This window comes from Mus caroli, chromosome 14 (assembly GCF_900094665.2).
Source record: "Mus caroli chromosome 14, CAROLI_EIJ_v1.1, whole genome shotgun sequence".
In the NCBI taxonomy this organism is placed as follows: Eukaryota; Metazoa; Chordata; class Mammalia; order Rodentia; family Muridae; genus Mus; species Mus caroli.
Genome location: NC_034583.1, coordinates 60,746,283 through 60,764,320, shown reverse-complemented (window position 1 = coordinate 60,764,320; position 18,038 = coordinate 60,746,283). Strand labels below are relative to the sequence as shown.

The following is an 18,038-nucleotide window of genomic DNA, read 5'->3' as shown; positions in this document are numbered from 1 at the left end:
ACACACACACACACAGAGAGAGAGAGAGAGAGAGAGAGAGAGAGAGAGAATGTTAAAGGAAAGAAACTAATAAAATGGTTAAAGGAGAAAAAGAAGGAGGTAAGAGGTAGGGTCCATCAGCTCAGCAGTTAGGAGCACTGACAGCTCTCCCAGAGGACCCGAGTTCAATTCCCAGCACCCACATGGCAGCTCACATCTGTCTGTAACTCCAGCTCCAGGGGAATCTGATACCCTCACACCACATACATGCAGGCAAAACAGCAATGCAAATAAAACAAAAATAAATAAATTACAAAAGAGAGAGGAAGAATCTTTCCTTGCTGAGGAGATGAGGACTCTCTGATGGAACGCTAGGCTATGAATAATCGTGGGGTTTAAAGAGGTATGCTGGAGGACACTGGTCCTCTGAGGCTGTCCAGCTTTTTAGAGCCTGTGTACTTGCCCCTGGGCAGGACTCAGAGAGATGCTCGAGGAAGCTGACTGTTGCTACCCTGACAGAGGCGGCTATGTGACAAGGAGACCCTGGAAGGGACAGATGTGAGGTCTGTCCCTGCCGGTCCAGCCTCCATAGAAACATCTGCCTTGTCTTGGGGTGAATGGTACGTGAACACAGAGAAAGAACAAATTCTTTAGATGTCATTATTGTCTCTCTTTTACCAAAATGTGTGTCTTGGAACAATTCTAGCACAGCCGTGGGTACAAGCGCTCAAATATCTAAAATACACAGTATATCTGATAGTTCAGGATGTGTGTTCACCACGATGACATCATACAGTAGAGATGCCCACAAGGGGGCTGTTATTAATTCCAGAGCAGTTCCCCCTCCCCACTTCCTGTGAGGCCCCTAGCACTGAGAAACTTCACCTCCCTTCCACACATGTGCCAGAGAATATGCTCAGGGGAGCATTAGCTGTTCCAGGTCAGAGCACACTGAACCCACCACTGGCTTAGGAAAGCCCGTCTGTTTCCAGCTGTTGGCGAGCACCACCCTCTCTCACCCGGCATATAGGGCTGCCTCAGACCTGTCCAGTCTTCCCCCAGACAGCCCTGGTTCTGTCTTACATCAGCTCTCAGGAATGTGCCGCCCACCACGACCCTCCACAGGCATTCAGCTGCCTGAGCACCACCCCACCCCCCATCTCCATCTTAGTCACTCCTGCATTGGCTGAGCTGGCCCAAGAGAATCAAGAGATGAAGTGAGGGGAAGGGAAGCACTGGCCGCCCCCAGGCCTGGATGACTGAGGTTAGGGACAGCCTTCTGCCAATCTGGAAGCCAGCAGAGCTACAGCAGTTAATGGGTTTGAGTTACTGTTGAAGCATAGAGAGTCCCAGTGGCTTCTCCCCAGCCAAGGGAAAGCTAGATTTTGTGAGAGCCTGCCAGGGGCTCAGTGTGTCTGTTCCAGCTATATTTTCTAAACCTGGGGAAAAAATTACCCAAGAAAGGGATAGGAGTCTTTTGGGTCCACGTGAGATGAACTTTAGCTAAAACTCTCCTTGGACAACCTATGCATTGCGCTTACACAGTCTATACATTCCCCAGTGGCTGCTGGAACTGACGGCGGGATTTTCCTGGGCTGGAGCACTTGGTGCCTTATGGGTAAGCCTTCCTATGAGCAGCATTAGTTCCATCATCTCTATTACTCCCCTCAGGAGTGTGAGTTACTTAGAAGCAAGGCTAAGCAGGCAGTGAAATGGGCCCTCACTAGGACTGTACTGACACCACAAGAATAGGAAGCCCCGCCCCAACTGGTCCTCCCCTCTTACTTATAGGCTTTGGGGTTGTAGGTCTTCTCTGCAGGGAAGCCGAACATGCCACAGACCACGTGGGAATTCTTGGCTGTCCAGTGTTTGTTGCAGATCTGCTTCCAAGCCTTGCCCTCCTTCACCTCCACGTAGCCCTCTGTCACAGGCTTGCGATGGCGAAAGGCAGAAAGGATGGGCCGAATCCGGATGTCTTCCACCTGTATATTTAGGCTCTGTGAAGAAGGAGATGTGGAAGGTCAGGGGCTATGACAAGAGTAATTCCTTCCTCAGGAACCACAGACTGATTTCTGCTGGCCCACCTTTCTCCAGGTTCTACAGAGGGGCCCACGTTCTCCCAGTGGGCACATAGCACTACCAGTTGTTATACATTGGGAGGTAGTGTGGTAGCAGGCACCACACTTGATGACTTGGAGTTCTCTAAGATGTCTTGATCCCTCTCCCCACCCACAAGCTCCCCATTTTCCTCTAAAAAATGTGGGAAGCCACAGGTAATAGATTCTTCCTGTATGGGCTTTAAATGTATACACATAAGGGAGCAAGTCTTCTTCGTCTTTTCATAATCTCAAAATGAGGGTTTGGGGCTTACGGAGAAAGAAGCAAAGCCCCCCAGTGTTGAGCATGTCGTGTGTAGGGGAGCCTCGAACCTGGGGAGCTGTGAGCTAAATAGAGCGGGGGATGATTATTTGGCTGTGGCAAGGCAAGATTCTGCATGTCTTGAGTCCCTTAGAAAGCTGCCTTCTAATCTTTCTGGGTCAGTGAGGGTAGCAGTTTGGGTCTGGGTTGGGAGGGACTCGTTGGCAGGACGCTTCTGAAGGAAGCAGAAGACTAGAGGAGAGGGTGGGGGGAAGTACCCACTCCGGGGTATCCTCTGCTCCAGGACACCCAGCTGCAATGGCCTTGTGTGAGAAGTGAAGCCTTCAGAGGCAACGGGGAGAGAAGTGACCGGGGAAGGGCCCTCATAGTTACCCTGACACTTTTCATGCTTCTCCAAGGCATAGCACACCAATGTTCAAATCCAGAATGTCTCACTTCCAGTTCTCTACCCTTGTCCTCCTGGAGCCATCAGCATACCTTGCAAGAGTCCCTGCCTCTGTCTGCCATGGGACTAGCCAGAGAGTCCTGTCTAAAGCACTTATCTCTACTTGCTCCTCAACCAGACCCCCCCTTTTTTTTTCTATAACACGCAGCTGTCTAAGTTATCAATGTCCACAATCTTTCCAGGCTGATTCCAGCTACGCCTCCCTCCCTGCTCGATGTCCCCAGCTCCAATTCGCCCTGGTACAATGGACCAGCATATGATATCAACAGCTGTTAACATGCTTAGCACGTTTATGTCAAACACTTCCCGGGCAGCCTCTTATCTAACCCTTAAGTAGGCTAATGTGGTTTATTGCCACTGTCCACAATTTACAGATGCAAAAGCTAGTAATTCTAATTGCTTCCTCGGACCACCCCAAGCCACACCTCAGGCACACCCTGAGCAGGGTCAGGGAGGGAGAGGTGGGGCTGGCAAGGGTCAAGCTGAAAGGAAGACTCCAGTGACCCAAGTGCCCTGTCCAGCCAGAATGCAAATGAGTCAGAGATTGAACAGAGCCATTATTTGGGTGCCCAGGGATTAATGTCTCCCACCACAGGCTTCAGAGTCCAGAGCCAGGCCTCACTCCACAGGTTCTGCACAACAGTGGAAAGTATGCAGCCAGCCGAGAGGGATGGCATTTGGCCCCAGCTCCCTCCACACCAAGCGGAAGGAAAGCTGCTGGGGTAGGATTATGTTTTCCCCTGACTGGATCCTTTACAGCTCTCATCAGCCCACAGGACTCGTGCAACCTAGACACATGGGCAGTGATGAGCCAAGAAGTGGCCTGAGGGCTAATCCAACCCCTCCCTGCCTCTTCCCACAGCAGGAGGCTCCTGGCACCCAGTGTGGATGCCTCATGCCCAGAAGGAGAGTTATGGTTGTCCCTGTCATCCACGGCTAGCACAGCCGACAGATTCCATTCACAGATCTTTCCTTGGCCGTCAGCAGTTGTAGAACCTTATGGATGGGAGGTATGAGCCCTATACCATGGAACTATAGAGGGAATAGCTGGCTGGGAAGCCCAGCAGCCACCCTGACACGGAATCTGCACAGGGCCTGAGGCCACGAACAGTCATGCTTGTTGGAACATTGATCTCCTTTCTTGCCTTGATTTAGGACAGGATACAACCCATTAGCCAACCTGTGGGCTTCACAGCAAAGATAGTGAGCCCCAGGGTAAGCCTTAGCTGTCATTGTCTTCATTCCTCTCCCAGCTCAACCCATACATGTGTGTCTGTGTGATGCACATATGTGTGCGTGCATAATGGTACATGTGTATGCATGTAAGGTACATATATCTTCCTGGTGTCTAAGTATCCACAAATTTAAATCTGTCTTTGTGTATCTGGGAGCTAGTACTATGCCTGTGAATTTGTGTACATTTGTATGTATATGGTACAAGGCTGCATGTCATGTGAGTCTTTGTTCATATATGTGTATGGTGGTTTATGATGGTCTGTATCTGTCTTTGTATGTACAGAATATGTACCTGAGGGAAGGAGAAGAGAGAAACAGATTCAATCCCTGCAACAGTAAAGAAAGCAAGCAGTCAGAATGGGCTTCACACTCATTTTTCTGAGGTAGAGCATCTATCTTTACCTGTGGAATCAAGTCCCTCTGGCAGGTACTACGGTGGTTTGAATAGGAATGGCTCACGTTTCACTACTTGGTCCTCAGTTGGTGGAACCATATGGGAAGGACTAGGAGGTGTGGCCTCCTTGGAGGAGGTGTGTCACTTAGGTCAGGCTTGAGGTTTCAAAAGACTCCTGCCATTCCCATTGTGCCTCCCTCTGGTCTCCTATCTGTTGATCAAGATGTGAGCTCCCAGCTTGTCCTGCTGCCGTACCTTTGCTCTGTCGTCATGAACAATAACTCCCTAAAACCATAAGCCTAGTGAAACACTTTCCTTTGTAAGTTGCCTTGGTGTGATGTTTTGTCAAAGCAATAGAAGTAATTAAAACCAGAACCATCCATGCTGTCCACTCGTTCATGTAGTCACTCAACAGAATACAGTCTGATGTCCACGGGCCTTACCAGACTCCTCTGTGGCCCTCTCTGTGCCCTGTTTCTTCTTTAATGGCAAAGGCCATTGCAAATCAAGTATCAGTCGACCGCATTTGAGGCTCTGTGAACAGAACCTTACATCTCTTCCCTTCTACAACTCCCACAAAACCTACAGGATAGCAAACGGCACGTCCCTGATTACAGGTAAGAACATGAGAAAATTTGGTGAGGTTAGGCAACTTGTTCAACTTTATGATCTTATTAATAAGCGGGTAAAAATAAAAACGGAGCTGCCTCTATTCCAGCTTACAGGGTTAGTGACAACTGGTCTCTGAGCACTATCTGTTCTACACGCCTTTCTTGCCCAATAGTGTAGTGACTCTGATACTGGTTAGCCTGCTGCTCTGACTTCTGGGTGGTCCCCTCAGGGCTGCCTGGCACTGTGTATATTAGAAGTTCAAGGCTGTCCCCAGAAGGACTATGAGTCAGAGGATGGTGGATGTGAGGGATGAGTGAGTGTCTCTTGTCCTTGAGCCAAGGAAGTGGTAGGCAAGCTTCGGTGGCACGTACTCAGGGCTCATGTGAGCTCTGCAGCTGCCTCAGGTCCTGGGAAACCTCAGGGTTAGAAGGCAGATGCCTGCACGCGCCTCCTCCCTCCTACCTCACGGCTGTGGAATCCCTCCAGAACCACAAGGATTTTCTTTTTCCCAGAACTTCAGCTCCCAAAGATGTTTGCTTGAAATATCAAAATGGGTAGTTCCTTCTCCTCCACCCCCGTAGATATGTTAACGTCTTGTTACAGTTATTTGTCTGTTTGTGTATGTGTTGAGAACGTGTATGTGGGTGCACATGCCACAGCATGTGTAGAGGATAGAGGATAGCCCTATGGATTAAACTCGGGTCATCAGGCTTTGAGGAAAGCGCCTTTATCACTGGACCATCCCAATGATCCAATTTGTAGATTAAAGACCTGGAATGTCTTGAATTCTAACTAATATTTACCTAAATGCTGGTCCTCTTGCCCAAAACAAAGTGTCCAGAGCTCCAATAAGCTTTCCTTCCAGGGTCTTGTAGAACCCTTTCCCCTTGTTCCCCACAGAACTAATCCCTACTTCTCAGGCAGGCCCTGGGAGTGACTAACATACATTCTCAGCAAAAGAAACCAAGATACAGTGAGGTCAGGAGCCTGCCATGCTGTAGCTGCTGGACTGGTGGGAAGAGGGTAGACTGAATGAGCAGGAAATGGACATCAGGCTTATGCCTTGAACCTTTTAACAGGCACAGCATCTACTGGTGACCCGTAAGCCATGGAATTTGGTAATCTGGGGTCTCTGCCCATGAGGAGTCACCCATTTGGAAAGGTTAGCTGCCTTAGGGTATGAGGCAAGGAGAGGCAAAGCAAGAAGCACACAGCTTGCAACCAACTCCTTTTTAGAGGGACTGGAAACTCTGTAGTGAGCAAATGACCTCTCTGCAAAACCAGGCAGATCTTAGCTTGGTACCTTATCTCTTCCCTCTGTTCAAGAAGCCTTAATTTAACCTCTTATTGGAATTCACTCAGGGCTACAGACAGAGTGGAGGAAATGTCATTATACCAACATCCTCCTGGGATGTACCATTGGTTGGGATAGCTCGGTCACTTGGTCTGTCCTCCATTGCTAACACGTTTCTGCATCTTGCTTGAAAGGCCTGCAGCACACTGTATTTGACTATTCTTTTTGAAGTGGGCAGTTACATTCAGACCCATGTCTCTCCCAACCCTTTCTCAACATCTCATAACAACCAACCCAGATGACCACAATTCTTCCTTATACAGACAGAGCCATCAAGTGAGTGCCTCCTGCCCAACTTTGCAGACTATACTTCCTGCACCTTTTCTTCTGCTCTCTTCTTCATCCCTATGGCCCATTTGGCCCTAGCAACACCTCTTCTTCTGCACTGATTTCCTATCTACACATCTGTGGCCCAAACAAGCATGTAGGATGTGGTGGTTTGTATGTGCTTGGCCCAGGGAATGGTACTATTAGGATATGTGGCCTTGTTGGAAGAAGTGTGTCACTGTGGGCATGGGTGTGGGATTTAAGACCCTCATCCTAGCTTCCTGGAAACCAATCTTCTCCTAGCAGCCTTCAGATGAAGATCTAGAACTCTCATCTCCCACTGCATCATGCCTGCCTGGATGCTGCGATCCTCCCTCCTTGATGATAATGGACCAAAACTCTGAACCTATAAGCCAGCTCCACTTAAATGTCCTTATAAGAGTTGCCTTGGTCATGGTACCTGTTCACAGCAGTAAAACCCTAACTAAGACACAGGACAATTGTGAATATTTAAACAGGCCATTAAAATTCTACCACCTCACTGGCTTTGAACTGAAACAGACCAATAAAATATTGAGCTCCTGAAACCAGTGTTTTTCAATATTATGAACATTGCTTCTTTTCAACCCAATAAGCAATATTTTCTACTTTATTCTAATTTAAATAAATTCCTTCAATAATCATAAAAAATTCTACCACCTCAATCCACTACATGTCTTCTGAGATCTAGTACAGTCCATGGCCAGTCTCCAATCCAGTCCATTGCTACTTTCATTCACAATGACCACTGTGTATCATTCAGACATTCCTGGATTTCTCCAGGGCACTGGCTTTAGCCATTCCCTGCAATTCTCTCCAACCAACAATCAGGTTAAACAAACAAACAAACAAACAAACAAAACCCCAAAATATTGATTGGCATATATAGCAGAGGACTGCCTTGTCTGGCCTCAGTGGGAGAGGAGGTGACTAATCCTGTAGAGACGTAATGCCCCAGGGGAGGTGGGTATGGGGAGCACCCTTTCAGAGTCGAAGGGGAGGGGGGATAGGGGAAAAACTCTGGAAGGAGGGATGGGAGGGGCAGCATTTGGGATGTAAATAAACAAAATAATAAAAAAATAAAAAAGCAAAAAAACATTGATTGCTTGATTAACCCATATATACATTTATTCCTTCATATGTGTTTATAGAGTGGTACTATGTCCGAAGCCCTGCATAAGACCCTGAGATACACAGGTCAACTGGACATGCAAGCTGCTTGCTGTCATAAAGCTAGTAGAGACAGAAGCTTTACCACATTCTCCATGAAACACTGATCCTGATCCAAATATCTCTTCAGTTTTTAAGAATATTTATTTGCATGAGTGTATATATGAGTTCGTGCATGTTTGCTGCCAGGTGTGTAAAAGCCAGAGGTCAAAGTCTGGTATCTTGTACTCCATCTTTTTTTTTTTTTTTTGACAGACTCTCTCACTGAACCTGAAACTTGCTGATTCAGCTATAACAGCTGGACAGTGAGACCCAGGGATCCTTCTGTTTCTGTCCCACAGCATAGAATTATAAACATGGGCTTCCATGTCTATCTTTTTTATGTGATTGCTCATGATCAAGCCAAGGTCCTCTTACCTGTGAGGCAAGTAATTGTTGGCTGAGCTATCTGTTCAGCATTCCCCAAATATCTCTCTCACCCATTTAGATTAGATTCTTTTTTTTTTTTTTAAATTCCTCCAGTATCTGCTTTCTGATGCCCTCATTTGAGCTGTAGTCCTTGGCTCATATTAATTACTATAGAGGAATTTTAATCCAGCAACATGGCTGCTTTGATCACATCCAAAGACTATCTAGGTTTGCTGTGAGTTGGTTGGAATGCAGAGCTGTCCTTAGCACACACCTTTGATCCCTCTGGCTGGAATCATTTTGTACACCTTTAATCCCTAACAATGACATCTAATTGAGGGGCAGACAAGGTGATGAATCAGAGAAAGATGTGACAGAATGAGTAAGAGACAGGATATGTCCAACTCTCAGGAGAAAAATTGTTTAAGAGCAGTATAGGGGGAGTGAAAGAGTTCAGTTCAGTTCGTCAGTGAGTTGGGAGTTGAGTCATCTGGGAATTAATGAAGTGAGAGCAGTGCGGTGTGGAGTGGAGTTCACTAATGAGCTCATGTAGCTCAGTGCAGGTCAGCAGAGGCAATTGAAGCCAGAGAGTAAAAAGGTGCTGTTTTTTAAAAAACAAAATCCCAGACGTTTGATTTTACCAATAAAGACTTAGGAACCAGATGTTTAAGTGAAGGCCTCCTTGCTCATTGAGGCAGAGAAAACACCCAGCTGACCTTCCTACTCTATGGATGTCCCAAAGGGAAAAATTCCTCTTTTTCTACACTATCTTAAATAACCATCAACTCAATGACCCTCCTTTCTACTTCCTGTGTTTTCTTTTGCTCACTCCCTGTCAAATGGTTGCTTACTCAGCCTCATGACCTAGGGTTGACTCTATTTAATCCTGTTTACAAAAGCTCTTGGATTCAAAGTGTATGCTAGGGCTGAGCCACACCACAACAAGAAACAGCTTTTTCTAGTTCACAATCTGGTTCACAATGTGATCAAATATCCTGCAAAAAGAAGGAGCCAGAAGATTAGAACAAATTGCCAGAATTAGTTTGAGGCCAAGCACAGCAATTCAGTAGAAGCTAAGAGGAGCCAGATTGAATCAGTCAACTTCAAGAGGAGTTTAAGCCGAGTTGAGCCAGTCACCAAGAGTTCAGAAAGAACTAGAAAAAGGCAAGTTTATTCATCAGTAAGCCTCCAAGATGACTGTTACATCAGCCCCACCCCTCCCAATTACAGGTTACTTTGTGTTGCTTTCTATTATTCCATATGATTTTGTCTTCCTATAGGATTGTGACTGTGCATCATCTTTTTATAGGTCTGGTGGTGTAGACCTGTGATCCTAATAACCAGGAGACTGAGGCAGGGTGGCTGTAAGTTCAAGGCTTGTTTGGGCTTTAGAGAGTCCAAAGCCAGCTTGAGCAATTGACACTGTCTCAAAATTTAAAATTTAATAAAGAAGGAAAAAGGAGGAGGAGGAGGAGGAGGAGGCTACAGCAGGCATGTAGTTTAGAGGTACAGCATTTGCTTAGCATGTATGAGGACCTCAGTAGCAAACAAACAGAAAAACTTTTTTTTTTTTTTTTGCATTAGTCAATGTTGTTTTTTTTTAAAAAGATGTAACAAGAGAGCAACTTAGCTAAATATGGTGGGTACTAAAGCCAAGAAAATCATTAGACTCTTTTTAGTCTTTGTTTAATGTCTAACAAACAGGCAGTCCTTGCCTCTTACCATAGCACAAGTACTTCTTGTGGGACCTGTGAATAGACACAGAACATCTGCACCTCTTGTACCCGAGCTGTTCAACATTTCATCTTCTTTTATCCTAAGATCTGGACACAGAAGAGCTGGGGAGGTGGCTCAGTTAGCAAAGTGTTTCCTGGGAAAGCATAGGGACCCAGGTTTGATTCCTCAGAACACATGTTTGAAGCACATACTGTGAGCCCAATGTTGAGGAAGTAGAGACAGGTAGATCCCTGGGGCTAACTGGTTAGATGGTCTAGCCTAACCAGCAAGACCAAGATGAGAGAATGTCCAAACAGCAGGGTAGATGGGGAACAGCATCTAAGGGTGTCATCTATCCTCTATGTGCACACACACACACACACACACTTCTTTATTCCCTTCCTCTCCTAGGATCTTATAAGATCCTATAGTCACTGAGCTGAAGTATCCCACAACATCTGATGTTCAGCACAGGCAAAGATAGACTAGGGAGGTGGGTACTGTCTGTGAATGTTGTTAGAAGAATCTGCCTAAAGTATTATTATTCAATACTTACAATTGAATTGGAAATTAAGATGTTAAAGAATTGCCAGTAACATTCTGACTGGGACAGTAGAACAAAGAGGAAGAGGAAAGTTGCTTCTGTGACATCTATCTATCTATCTATCTATCTATCTATCTATCTATCTTCTTTGAGGCATGGTCTCTCTTGTTATATGGATCAGGCTGGTCTTGAACTCGCCACCCTTCTACTTTAGCTCACTAAGAATTACACCATATACCACCCCGCCTGTGATTTTCTTTCTTTCTCATTTTGCAGTGCTAGGGGATTGAATCTAGTACATCAGACCCCCCACTGAGCAAATACTTCACCACTGACCTACATCTTTAGTCTTCTTTTTACTTTTTCTTGTGAATCAGGGTGTCACTAAGTTGTCTAGGCCAGCTTTTGACTCACTCTGTAGCCCAGAAAGACTTTGAACTTGTAATCTTCCTACCTCAGCCTGCCAAGTAGCTGAGATCCCAGGCCTGTACTACCAGGCCCTGCTCTGTGGTTTCCATTGCTCAGCTCTGCGCTGGACTGAACTGGGAGTGAAGGGGATGCAGTTGGGACGGTGTAGAGAGCTGAACTCATACTGACGCCACTAGAGAAACAAGCCGGCTGTCTGGCTGGGCCTCCTATAAATCAGGAGCTCTGCACCGCTGCTGGAAAATGCTTTCATTTTTCCAGCCTGGAAGAATGTGTGCAGGTAACAGAGGTTTCTTTAGAGAGTAGGCCAGCCCTACTGCAGGCAGGAAGCTGGCGAGACACCTGCTCCAGCCACCAACCCCTTGTGGCCCAGCAGCTTCTCTGGTCTTGCCTGGGTTCTGAGGCCACAGACTCAGCAAGTCCTATGCTGGGCCTTTGATTGTATATAGCAATCATCACCATGGCAACAAAGCATCATCTTTCTCTACTGCTAGACAGTAAGCTCAAGAAGAGCAAGACTATCCATCAATCCCTTTCATCTTTGTGCCCAGCCTAGGGCTCAGAGAATGAATGAGCCAATAGATCCTTGTTACAACAGCCTTTTGGTGATGAAGGGAGAGATTCAGTGTTCATCTTCCAGCATGGTTCATGTACCTGGACTCTAGGGCATGTGGCAGAGCCAGCTTGGACTCTACTAGTCCAGCTATACTCATCACTAGGCTACCCTACAGTCTCAGAGAACAGCGCTACAGACCCAGAATCTGAGACCCAGAATCCACAGATGCAAACTTTCCTGCCACCTCTCCCATTCATTTCTTCTCCAAACCACCATTCAATGTTCCAGTCCAATCCACAGCTCTCAAAGTTGGCGCACATACAGCTCATGGGTTCATCACATCTAAAGCAAAGCATACTGCTTGCACAGTCTAGTGACTACAATGCTGCTTGTTTGTTTGGTCTCATGGCTTCTTCTACCAGTATCTATCTATGCTTTGCAAAGGGCTGCATGGGCAACCCTCCAGAACCAAGTTTCCAGATTTGCTGGGATGTGTGAGATTTCAAATATTTGGTTCTGTTTGCCACATAAACACCCTCTGCTTTTCAGACATGGTGACCTATTTTCGGTTGAAAAAAAAAAAGCTGGGGGAGGGGGTACCTTACAGCTTATTGTCTTGTGTACCTTATGGTAGCCAACAGTCCCAGCTACATAGAGGTTCTCAGTTAATAGAGCGCAGATTATGAACAGAGTAAGGTCCTGTATGTCTTTCTACGCATGCTCACAGAATGGTGGAAAAGAAAGATTCCACAGAGAACCACACCTGATCAGCCAGCTCAGCCCCCAGAGGATGCCCTGCTTAACCCTTTCTATTCCCCTCCTAAGAGTTAGGCAAAGCACCATTGTCAACTTCTCTCTTTTGCAGGAAGGAAGTCGTTCAGCTTTTCCCAAACTAGCTGGGAAGCTATACGGAATCTTCCAAACTACACCCAGATGGAAACTGATCCCCTTTCTTAAACACAACCTGCCCCTCTGCCCCAGTGCTGAGATCATAGACCCAGCTGGGAAGTGCCCTCTTTGCAGGAAGTCTCTCTAGAGACCTTTTTCTGGACCTCCAGATGCAGGCAGATAAGGCTGTGGTTGGGAGGGAGACGTGGAAACATCTGGCACTGACAGTGACTAATAAAAACCTGGGTTCATTGCCCAGTCCCTGTGGTTACAGGGGAAAAAGTGGGGAGGGGCTTTTTCAGGCCCCACCATCTTTCCAGAAGAATGTTAGCCCGTAGATTCAAGGGACATAAATGGCCTTCTGGCTCTGCAGCGTGTCTCTCTGTTGACAACTCGGGATGTCTTGGTCTGTCTACTGTCTTAGCAATGATACTGAGGCTCAGGGCATCCCTCAGAATAGGCACCATCCCATGGCACTTCTAGTCTGTCCTGCTTACTTTGTGCTACTATCATACCCAGTTTTATGTGGTGCTGGGGGTCGAACCCTGGGCTTCGTGCATGTTAGGCAAGCACTCTACCAACTGAGCGGTATCTCCAACCTCTTGTTTACTTTATTTGGGGAAGGAGCCCTTAAGAACTGTGTAGAAAGGAAGGCATGCGATAAACACTGCAGACTCGCACATTTCCTGATCTAACAGGCCCCAGCAGAAGCCTTGTACAAGCATGTGATCTAGGAACTCGTACCAGCTGCAGGGTTGCTCCGAAGGACATCTGGATTTGCCATCTCCCCTTATCTAATGCTTTTTCCAACCACCACAGACAGGAAACAAAGTGTCCTGGTTTAAGAGGTTCTGACATCCTGAGAGGTTTGCTGGGGGCTCTGTTTTCTGGATTTAAAAATATCTGTATTGCACATGTCATTTTTTTTGCTCCCACCTACCTTATTAAAAAAAAAAAAACCAAAAATGTTTTAATGACTGATCCATGATTCATTTGTCTCTAAATTCAGTCAATTGGATGTTTTGTAGTGTGATACCAGGTGATCCAAGAAAGGTCAGCCTTTTTGGACACAGTCCCAAGTTTGTCTCCCTAAGACTAGAAATTCTCACCTTCAGCTCCAGGGTCTGAAGCTAAGGATCTACAGCAAGCTGAGATGGTACCGTCTGTGTTGGAGAGGGGGATAGACACTCCCTCAGTGGGCTTCTGTAGTAAAATAGTCGTATAGTCTTTCATTGTCCCAGAGGATGTCTAGAGTGCACACAGGTGTTCAAGAAAACCGGAAGTGTAAGAGAAATTCTACCAAGTGCTCCAGGCTTAGTGACTCACACCTCTGGAATCTTCCTCCCGACCCATGAACTTTGGTCACCTACTTTTCCATGAGTACTTCATAGTCTACAAGGCTTGCTTTCATATTGAACACAACTGATTCCCCCTACTCCCCACAAGTACTGAGAACAACCTTGCCAATAACAGAGAGGCACAGTTACTATGGATACTGATGGTTCTATTGTTCTGGATAGTTCTGGCTGCAGTCATCAGGGCCCTTAGCATCAAATCTGTTGAGCTTTCCTTGGTAGAGTCTTTTTGTAAGTAAGGGGCTATTTTTCTTCCCCTGGAAAGAAATTCAGTATCAAGAAGTCCCAAAGGTGTCTCAAGCTGGCAGAGAAGTCTGGGAAAGACAATTAAGTAAAATATGCTTCAACATTTTCCTAACTTAACCCTAGCTCTAACCCTAACCCCAAGCCCTAATTCCTAACTCCTAACCCTAACCCTAATCCTAACCCTAGCCCAAACCCTAGTCCTAGCCCTAGCCCTAGCCCTAGCCCTAGCCCTAGCCCTAGCCCTAGCCCTAGCCCTAGCCCTAGCCCTAACTCTAACTGCTGAGTTCTTAGGGTTGGAGCTAGCAAACCCTAGCTCTCAAGGCATGCTTCTGACATTCATTGCCAAGGAGCTCTCATCCAAACAGGTGCAGTTTTCTTCTGCTCCGTTCTTGAGGCTATCTGGAGCCCTCTTGTGAAGATGCAAGCCTGTGGGGGTCATCTGTCATACTGAGATCTGTTCCTGACCTCCAGGCAATCAATGAGTCTGTAAGGTCAATACCCAGCTTCAAAGTCAAGGTTGTGAGGGGCCCGAGAAGAGGCCAGGAGGGGCCTGAATACACAGCACACATACTGTTTTCCATCATTTCTCTGCACGCGTTGACACACACACAAACCAGCGATGCCCATTTGGCTCGTAGATGCCTCTAACACGAGATGAATGTTCATCCACAGCTTCCAAGTGACAAGGGAGCTTAGAGTTTTGTAATCACATAGTCCTAGCCCCTTCCCCATTTGGAATCTGATGACAGTATTTCTGGCAGAGGGGCAGAGAGTTTCTGCTTGAACTCCTCCATCAATAAGAAGCTCACTACACACAGAGGAAGATGGGTCTGGGGGCAAGGGACTGCCTCATCGGAAGCCTGCATCCCATCCGCCACCTGCCTCTCTGCCTTAGCTTTCTCTGGGACTTGGAACAAACTGTAAACATTTGTCTCCATGGTAGCACTCTAAATATTTGAAAAGAACTGACAGAGCCTCCCCCAGTATCTCTTCTTGACAGAAAGTCTTCATTCCCTCCTAGGATATGGCTTCCAGACATGTCTCTTGGCCCCTGCTGTGGGTGACCTGGTTAAGAGATGGACCCAGAACTGAGCCAGTGAGTTCAGTCACACAGTGCTTACAGGGATTAAAAAAATCAGTGCCTTTCATTCATTCCCCCATGACTGGACTCTTGAGCCTGATTTCTTCTACCTGGATATTGGATTGTCCAGTCAAAGTCCCTTTGACCCCAAACCAAAACACACCTTACATTTTAAGTAGATAGCTGTCCCATTTGGGACCTATTATTTCAAACTAGTGCACTCTTCCTAATTCTTCACCTCGTATACTCCAGTGATTCCTCCTAGTTTGATATCTTTCAGTATTTCTTCAGTCCACATTTTTGTTTCCAGGCAGATTCTCCATGCTTCAATATAGATAGGAACAGAGACACAGGGCACATCACTGGAGACCTCATTCGCTGTGCTCAGACAAAATTAGTCACCAGCCCTCCAGGAAATCCTTAACATGCAGCAATACCATCTAACTGCATATCCATCAAAGCTATGGCTCACTCTCTCACCCACAATGATTTCATAGGGGCCGTTTCTTTAGCAAAGAGGAATGCTTCCATGACTTCAGCTACTGACACGAGGTATTTTGGAGTAACTTCCCAGCATCCCACAAACATCCTGTGTAGGTGGTCTGGGCGGCTCCTGGTCAGACCAGAGCTACACGTAAGCATGAGCTTTAACCATGAAACCCAGCATGTAGGAATCTCCTTGCAACTCCAGGGTTCTCCTTAGGCCTTTTGAATCTAGGGCCAACATGACCTACTTTCAGTGGGCATGGAAGGGAGGGCCCGGAGGACAGCTCACTGACTGAGGGTTCATTCCTGTGTATCTGTGGCTAGGGCAGGTAGGCTCCCCCTGGCTTGTGTCACCAAACTAGTCTGCATGACAGGAGACCTTTTAGGAAAGCATGCAGTTCAAAAGCCATGCCCGTCATCTAGCCTGCCATAGTAGATGTCTGCTCTGTAGCCCTCTGAGTGACTGCAAATTCACCAGGATCTGTGCACTTGGCTTCGGCACGATGCTCCAGTGTCCCTTGTGACACATGCTTTGTCTATCCAGCAACTGAGAATTGTGTTCTCTTTCTCATGGGAGTCCTCAGATCACCATGGATGTGGTTTCCTCCAACAAATGTCAGAGCAGGGTACTACGCTTGCTCGTCTGCACTTCCAGAATAAGGATGTTCTTTCCAGCATTTTTGCCCCAGATTGACTAAATCTCTTCCATTTCAGTGGGGTTCTGCTTTCTATGTAACATGGTTCGCGGATGAGAATGCAGGTCAGTTGGCTAACATGTGTGAATCCCTAGGAGCTCAGTTAACATTTACCTATGGATGGGCTGCTCACAGGGTTCCCTTTCCAGGATTATTTATTCCTGTTGTTATTATTTTGCTAGTAGCAAATGAATCTTGCTCCCTCACAACCCCAAACTGGCTGATATTTTGGCCTGTTCCTTTCTATTTGCACCATTAACATCTTCTTAGCTACAAAGCCTGGACCTCTATTCTCTCAACACTCCAAGTGGATAGTCCCGAGCTTCTAGTTGAACACAAGACCACTGACGATGCCATCAAGAAGCTGAATGTCCGCCGAGGCAGGCCAGTGCCACAAAAGGATGTCTGCTCTGTGTGCTTCTCTTTACGGTATAGTTTCATGTTGACTTTGGGTGCTTCTCTGCCTAAGGGGACAATAATCGCTGGTATGTGTTTCTAGGGAGAAGGAAATGCGGACGTTGGAATCTGTTCACATGTGGTACCTAGAGCTCTGTATGTTAGATGCAACCATGATTAAGATGTAGCACCTTCCCTATAGGAGCTTCTGGTCTCATCAAAGAGTAGAGACATGTACAAATGGGTGCTTTTTCCTATGGGGGATATAGAGTGGGCATGGAAAGTCCTGGGACCCTGGGTGGCACAAGCCCATACTCCTCAGTGTCAGTTCCATGGAAAAACCAAAGCTTGGTTAGTGGTATGTAGTCCCTGAATTGCATAGATTCCATGGTGCTCTCATTGTTGTGAATGAGTGAGCACGTTTGAAGATGATGACTAGCAAGTGGCCTGATGCTCCAGCCGAGGGAAAGATGGGAACTCATTCCATGCTCCACGCAGACTGGACCCAATTCCAGCCTGTTCTGTGTGCTCTGGGGGCACAGGAGACAGGAGCAGGGCAGTGGGGAGTCATGGAAAGATAACAACTAGGGCACAGTCTGGGGACATCTGGAGCCTAGAAGGGGGCAGTTTGAAGTCTTTTTTCAAAAGCAAATTCAGAGGCTACAGAGATGGTTCAGCCATTAAGAGCACTAGTTGCTCTTCCAGAAGACTAAGTCAGGTCCTGCACCTACATGATAACTTACAACCATCTGTAACTCCAGTTCCAGGGGTTCCAATCCTCTCTTCTGGCCTCCTTGAGCACACATGTGGTACACAGACATATGTACGGGCAAAACATCCATCTACATATTGGTATCCATTCTCCAGAAATCCTTCAACTTGCCCTTGCATCAAACCTAGCTGATATGAATCCCCATCTATACCCAGTACTCAACAAACAGGTAAGACATACTATACACAAGGGAAAGAAAACACATTCAAGTGAAGATGCTATTGAAGGCACGTGGAGGCTGAGTATACTCAGATTCTGGGCTCCATACTCACAAGAGTGTAAAAAGAAGACCGCATAGCACTTACCTCTATTTGGTTGATCAACGAATTGTCAAATTTGAAGCCAGGAATTCTTTTCTCACTACACACCACTCCAACGTCTTCAGTGTGCTTGCAGTCAGTGACACCCCAGCCATTGGAGGAGCAAGATGCCAGGGTCGACTCTTTGCCAGTGCAGTAGATATTGTCCAACCAGATGGGGCCTGCACAGCACGGAAAATAGAAAGTAAGCATCCTGTTGATGCAGATCCAGGTGGCAGGGGCCCCAATGCCTCGCATGGAATTCCCCTGAATTTTGACAGGTGTGCATAGCTAT

At 46.7% G+C, this 18,038-nt stretch overlaps 1 protein-coding gene across 2 annotated transcripts in view; it reads right to left on the bottom strand.

Annotated features, from left to right (window-relative positions):
* The window catches only part of Loxl2 (lysyl oxidase like 2), an 87,693-nt gene that overhangs the window by 32,653 nt on the left and 37,002 nt on the right, over positions 1-18,038 (bottom strand). For both annotated transcript variants that reach the window (XM_029469067.1, XM_021181545.2), the window contains exons 3-4: positions 17,750-17,925; positions 1,765-1,976 (exon numbers count right to left, since the gene is read on the bottom strand). In XM_029469067.1, the coding sequence (XP_029324927.1) occupies positions 1,765-1,976; positions 17,750-17,925 (388 nt within the window). The remainder of the gene's footprint in view (positions 1-1,764; positions 1,977-17,749; positions 17,926-18,038) is intronic.